The sequence below is a fragment of the Sebastes umbrosus genome, chromosome 4 (assembly GCF_015220745.1).
Source record: "Sebastes umbrosus isolate fSebUmb1 chromosome 4, fSebUmb1.pri, whole genome shotgun sequence".
Classification (NCBI taxonomy): Eukaryota; Metazoa; Chordata; class Actinopteri; order Perciformes; family Sebastidae; genus Sebastes; species Sebastes umbrosus.
This window is the reverse complement of record NC_051272.1, coordinates 27750329-27757533: the sequence shown is the minus strand read 5'-3', so window position 1 is coordinate 27757533 and position 7205 is coordinate 27750329. Positions and strand designations below refer to the sequence as shown.

General features: G+C 36.0%; 1 protein-coding gene across 1 annotated transcript in view; it reads right to left on the bottom strand.

Moving 5' to 3' along the window:
* Positions 1 to 5887: 5887 nt before the first annotated feature.
* il34 (interleukin 34) overlaps positions 5888 to 7205 on the bottom strand; it is a 44301-nt gene continuing 42983 nt past the window's right edge. The window contains exon 8 of the mRNA XM_037768499.1: positions 5888 to 7199. Within this exon, the coding sequence (XP_037624427.1) occupies positions 7141 to 7199 (59 nt within the window). The 3' untranslated portion in view covers positions 5888 to 7140. The remainder of the gene's footprint in view (positions 7200 to 7205) is intronic.

Here is a 7205-nt window from a genome sequence, read left to right as displayed (position 1 = left end):
TTATAAACTGCCCCACTGCAGCAGTGGCCAATCACCACGGCAACTTCAGATTGCTGCTAGACAGCTGATTCACATTAGCCAATCAGAGCAGGCTGACTAACTAACACCCACACACACACACACACACACACACACACACACACACTATTTACTGTATCACGCCATTTCAGTGAGCCAACATGCTCTAAACCAGGCTTCAATGGATCAGGGCCATAATTAATGTGATCAATTACACCTGTGATTAAAAGCCCCACCAACTCTCATTGTATGATAACAGGAACTAGGTATTCACCTACTTTTCAAAATAAAATCCCTCAACTCTTACTGTATGTTAACAGGAAACTAAACACTCCTCACGGCAAAAAATAAAGATTAAATAAGAACAGGAGAACAAATCAGGTAGGAAGCATGATGAATATTGTTGTAAGGATAAGGTTAAGTTCTTAGCTTTTCTGGCCACGGTGATTAACTGTGGCACTGAGGAGAAAAGAAAGTCTGAGAGAATTGAAATAGTTGTTGATGCTGCGACAAAGTTTTTGGATATTGTGAGACTTACTGGAGAGTAAGTGCAGTGGGTGTTGAGAGAGGCTTTCAGGCTTTCTCAGAGCCCATAGCTTTATAACAAGTTTATTTGAGAATGGGATGAGGGCTGGGGAAAATATTTTTTTCCTTTCTGTTTCTATTTTTTTTTTTTTTCACTTTTTTTTTTTCCCAATCCAGTTGTAGGGGGTAATAGAATGCTGCAGGAATGAGTCCTAAAACCCAAAAATGAGTTAGCATTTTAGCACTCTCGTTCCTCTCGTCTGGCAGTCAATGTTATTTTTTAATGGGTTTTTAGTTAGATGCCTGAAATAAGGTCTGTCGTTAACGCAAGCTGAAGAGATTTTAAAGTTTTGTTCTACGACATAAAATACATCAATAAATCTTACCTAATTTACGCTTCAAGTATCATAAATGTTTGTTTGCCCCAGAGCTTCTTTTCTGCAATAATCCAAAACCCAATAGAAAAATCCCTTTGGCTTTTTGTCAAGGGAACCAGAGCGATGCTAACTTCCTGATTGGCCTACAAAAATATGTCATCCCCGGAGCACTCTATGCAACTTTTTGGATGCAAACCGTCACTAAAAACCACCGCAGAAGAATAAGAATCTAAATATTTTAACTTTTCTTTTCTGACACTGCTGAGGTTATGGTTACATCATGCAGGTCTATCTGCATGTGTTTTCTGTGGGGTCTCTGGGCTTCCATATAATAACCTACTCATCTAGTAACCACTAACATCTCCTTTGGAAGAAGTGAACACAAGCAAATTTTTTCTCTTGGTTACAGGTATCAAATACTTTTGTAACTCCCAGAGTAAATTCAGCATTAAAGCTTATGTAGGCAGAAGGTTTTTGGCATCATTGGGCAAAAATTCCATAATAACCTTTCAGCATATTGTAATCCAAGTGTTCTGAGAGATAACTAGACTTCTGCACCTCCTCATGGCTCTGTTTTCAGGCTTTAAAAAATCTAGCCCGTGACGGGAGACTTTGGCCAATCACAGGTGATTTTAGAGACAGCGTTCCTATTGGCTGTGCTCCGGCTGGTGGGCGGTGCTTGGTATTTCCTCAACTGGTCTCAACATGGCTGCCGGGTCACAAACTTTCTCATTTTACAGCTAAACAGTACACTATAAGATTTGAATAATAATGGCAGCGACTCACTTTAATGACTGAACACTACACACAGGGTTAGTTGATAAAAATAGCGATTTAATTTTTATTTCTTTCATTAAAGTACTGTCACATAGCATTATACATTTCAAAAAAATAAATAAATTCAATATCAAAATCTGTTTCTAAAGACCACAGACAACAACCATCCATGTGTTTGCAGTTTTCATCTCTGTTGTTGCCAGTCAGTTTTGGGAAATATCACTTTATGTTCACAACAAGGGATCTTTGAATTCAACTTAAATGCTCTTATGGTTACAAAAAGACAACCATATAGTTATATATGATTAAGGATAATAAAAATACACTTGCTGCATTTAGAGTAATACACCAGTAATTATCATTAATGTATTACATCATTAAAGCTGTCCTCATTAAAGTTCCTTTCAGACTCAGGCTCAACCCATTGCTGTGTATATAACACAATCATTAAACATCACCATTCTCCCCCTGAAGAGTGACACAAATAGGCTTGCAAGACTTGAATATATGTCATATGTTAAGTGAGGAGTGAACGCATGAACTGAAACTATAACTTTCTTATGTATAGTAAGCTTTCACAAATAGATACTTTGTGCAGTCTTGGGAGTAACTAAACTGTCTATGGGACAATTACTACACAGTCTCACGGGAGTTCGTGAAATAGTCACAAAATTTAATCTATTTGATTTGTGTACAAAGACACAAATTTCTCTTTTTTTCCGACAAGCTCAGCACAACTTGCAACAACATATTTTTTGTGCGTTTTCCTACGAATGTTCAGCAACACGTGATGCATGTGTCAATTTTTCGCTCCAGTCTTTTCAAAATGAAACTACTTAGTTAGGTTTAGGAAAAGGTCGACTTGGTTAGGCTCAGGCAGCAAATTTACTTAGTTAGCTTTACGAAAAGATCGTGGTTTGGCTTAAAATAACTCCGGGAGTGCCATAACTAAAGTACAGAAGTTACGTGACAAATAAATCAACGTTGACTTCTGGTTTCAAACGAGACACAAACACTGGTCTCCTGGGCGAAGGTCCTGTATTTTTTGACCCACCCATCCACCTCTTCCCTACACGGCGTTCGCTGTTCTTCATACTTCCCAGTTCACAATTATGTGGATTACATACGAATTGATTTCGTGCTGACCATCATGAAAAAAAGGGAAATTTGTGACTATGTACACAAATCAATACATCCAATTTCGTGACTATTTCACGAACTGCTGTGCGACTGGGCTGACAAATACCTGAAGTTTATAAGTGAAACACCACATTACTTATTTAAATTGTGTAGTGTAAGTGCCATTTCATGTAATGCAAATTACGTTTCCAGTTACTTTTCATATGTTATTTGTTTGTTTGTTTTTTAAACTGAAGTTATACCTTCTTTCATTTTTGGTTAACACAAAAATTATAAAAGCATAGCAGTTAGTTAGAATATAATTTCATGTTTATGTTTTGAAAACAACCCTGGAAACAACTGCATGTGAAATATGCTATCATAATAAACACAGTTGGCCCAAAAGTAATGAAGGGATGAAATGTTACACTATAAACTGACTAAACCAGCAAGTCAGGATTTGCAGGCGGCGAACCAGGCACATCGAGATAAAACTGCAACTCTTGCATGCATAAACACGTCTTGAGTGCACAAAGTAGTGAGCAAATAATCTTGAGCCCCTGTCGATGCCACAGCCATTCAAAAGACTCCCAGAAGGAGTGAAGAGAAGAAGAAGTGTCCTTTATATCCCCAAAGCATTATACATGTTTAAGTTTTTATCATAGATTTAGATTATCCTTTATACGTTGAGCCTCATAACCATAGTGCCTATTAAACAAAGGTACGATCTCTATGATATGTATTTTCTTAATTCCCCAAAACCTGACAATTGAATACATTTCTTTGAACAGCAACAAGATAGCCTCGAGTTTAATTGCACGAGTGGAAAGAAATAAAACAGTCAAGCTGACACAACCTGAGAGGCAATCTCAGAGAGAGAACAATGACAGATTTGACAGATACTGATTTGCTTGAAGTAAAATCTTAGTCAAAATTTGTTGGAGTAAAACTAAAATTTTATACTGTAAAACATTTGGATGTTGAGAATAACGATAACATTTTATAAAAAACATAATTTATAAACGGTAAATTGATAGTTAATAAATATCGTTAATAGTTGTTTTACTGTAAACAATGACATTTTAATTATTATAATGTTTACTTATTATTAGTAATGCTAGAATTTGTTATTTTAACATTTTATTGTTGCACACATTATAACATTTGATATACGATATAGATGAACCAGATAGTGATAACACTTTGTTAATAGTTAATAATAGATTTGTAAATGTCTATAAACATTATTTGGATGGCTATTATGAACATGCAACTGATGATTTTAATACCTCGTTAAATGGTTAATAAATACTTTGTAAAGTGAATATAAACATTAGATAGATAGATAGTTACATTAATACTTTCTAAATGGTTAATAATTGGTTTCTGGTCCATCTATTTATGTGATGTTTATAGATGTTTTACAAACAATTTCTTAAAGGTTTACAAATACTTTGGTAATTATTAACAAATACGTAATATAGTATATTATGCAACAATAAACTGTTGATAAATAGTTTACTAATTTAATCAGAATGTAATTGTTTTTGTTCGTTATCCTCGTGATACAATATAGAATTTATAGGGCTGTCAAAGTTAACGCAATAGTAACGCATTAACGCAATCGATCTTCCGGAGTTTTTTCTGGGCTCAATTTTAAAGCTAGAGTGAAGATATTAATATCCCATGAAACTAAAAAAAACAAAAGAGTCCATTGGTACCAACCATGTCACACTAGCTCTTAGAGAAAGTGGTTAGATAATGCTCCAAACTTGTGCTACGTTTTGGCGAGGAAAAACTGGCAAGGCCATTTTCAAAGGGGTCCCTTGACCTCTGACCTCAAGATATGTGAATGTAAATGGGTTCTATGGGTACCCACGAGTCTCCCCTTTACAGACATGCCCACTTTATGATAATCACATGCAGTTTCGGGCAATTCAGCACACTGACACACTGACAGCTGTTGTTGCCTGTTGGGCTGCAGTTTGTCATCTTATGATTGGAGCATATTTTACATGCTAAATGCAGTACCTGTGAGGGTTTCTGGACAATATTTATCATTGTTTTGTGTTGTTAATTAATTTCTTGGGGCCCTGCGGCAGCTCACCTGGTAGAGCAGGTGCCCCATGTTCCAAGGCTAAGTCCTTACTGCAGCTGCCCGGGTTCATATCCGACCTGTGGCCCTTTTGCCCTTACGCCCCCTTTTTAATAACTATCTCTGGCTCTGTCAATAAAGCAATAAAAACCCCAAAATATAATCATAAAATAATAATAATAATTTCCAATAATAAATATATACATACATTTGCATAAAGCAAGCATATTTGCCCACTCCCACGTTGATACGAGTATTAAATACTTGACAAATTTCCCTTTAAGGTACATTTTGAACAGATAAAAAATGTTTGATTAATTTGTGATTAATCGCGATTAAATATTTTAATCAATTGACAGCCCTGATAATTAATAAATTAATTATTTCATATTCATAAACTAATGATAACATAACAAAAATGATAGCATTACTAATCATTAGTAAACATTATTAATTACCATTTAATTTTGTTAAAAATAAAATAACTATGAACTAAGTTTAATTAACTATCAATTTACCATTTATTAATCGTTATCATAAAGTGTTACCAGAAAAACTATTCCGTTCTATAATAGTATAGTATGGAATGGTATGGAGTTTCAGATTATATTTTTACAGCTTTCATTTGTAACCTATCAAAACTGCACATTTTCAGCAAATATTTTTCCATGTCATTATTTTTAGATTATTCAACTATTCAATTCTAGTTAAATAAACAGAATTGCTATAAAGTTTAAACAAATCGGACTGCGATGTTACTTCATATTTGAAATGCTGATGGTCACTCTTTAAGCTTTGCACAGGTATCTGAGTCATCAAAAATATTCAATAGAAAAAGCAACAACTCCATAACAGATCTACAGTAAGTATAAAAATGCATGACGGCGAGAGATGATTGTGCGGCGATGTTCGTCCCGATTCAACTCTCACTCTTTGTGCATGATAAATATATAGAAAGAAACACATGAAACGGGGCGAAAAATGAACAAACTTGTTTTGGCAGCTTTTGAATATGCAATGCAGGGCCTATAGCACAGATCTAAAAAAATAACACTTTAAATGAAAGCTGTAGGTAAGAGATGCATAGTCATCAACTGAAGAGGGAAGAGAAAACAGTGGTGGCCAAAGGAGGGAAACCCCCGCCACAACGCAACATGATCAAAAATGTAAAAATAAAGACCAAAAAATAGCTGAACCTGGGTTATCGCTAGCCACCCCTGCCAGGAAAACTCATCTACTTAATCTTCCCCCCCTTATTTGTTATTGTTTTAAACTCCCCTCTGTCTATTGTCCCTCTACACTTGCATGCACATGCACACTTACACACATGAGAATCCTACACAACAGACTTCCCGGCACCTTCTCCAATACATCTATCTATACCCTATATACCCAATGCATGTTTTGCCCCGTAGTCAATCTTGTCATGTCACCCAATGTATTAAGTTCTGTCTTGTCTTGTCACAGATGTCTTGTCTTGTTTCACTGAATAATAGAATAAAATAAAAAGTAAAAAAAAAAAAAAAATAACAGTAGTTATCAGTTTGCCTGTAGGTTTGAAGTTCAGTTCATGTACATCGCTCTCGCTCTAGATCATTGATGTTTGAAAGAGGCGTTCGTAGAAGAGAAGTCTGGCTATGGTACAAAGTCAGCTGAAGTTTCTCAATATAATAACACTCCAATGTGTAAGTCTCTGCTTCTTGTTGGTCTCTGAGGTGAACCATGCAGGTCCGCTGGAGCACATCACAGGCTTTTTGGGCAGAGATTTGGCAAAGCCACAGTGACATCAGTTGGATGATCAATTAAGTCCATATGTGTGAACATGAACAAATCTCTTCCAAAACTTGAAGCATCAATCTGAGCTGCCATCAAGAGACGGATACTTTAGGCTTCCTGAGTGACAGAGAATTGGAAAATCTGAGGAGTTGGAGCTTCTACTCCCAAATGAGCTTCATTTCATTTTAGCAGAAAGTCCATATGCTCATGAAATCGCCATGAATAGTTGCCGTACATACAATATCAGTCTGCTTTGGCTGATGGAGTGTCTTCATCGTATCGTCAAGACAATCTTAGCTCTGTTTGATAGATTTGGGAAAGACTTTTTGATGTTCACAAATCAGGACTGAACTTTCTTGTTTCCGTGTGGATTGTCCTTTTACCCCTCTCTCTATCGGGAGATAATGATACCCTTATCATCAGCATCAACAGGGACAACTTCACCCCATCTTCTCAGCTTTCAGGTTGTAAGTCTTTCTTCCTGCCTTTTGTCCAACGGGAAACACCGCAGTCTGAAA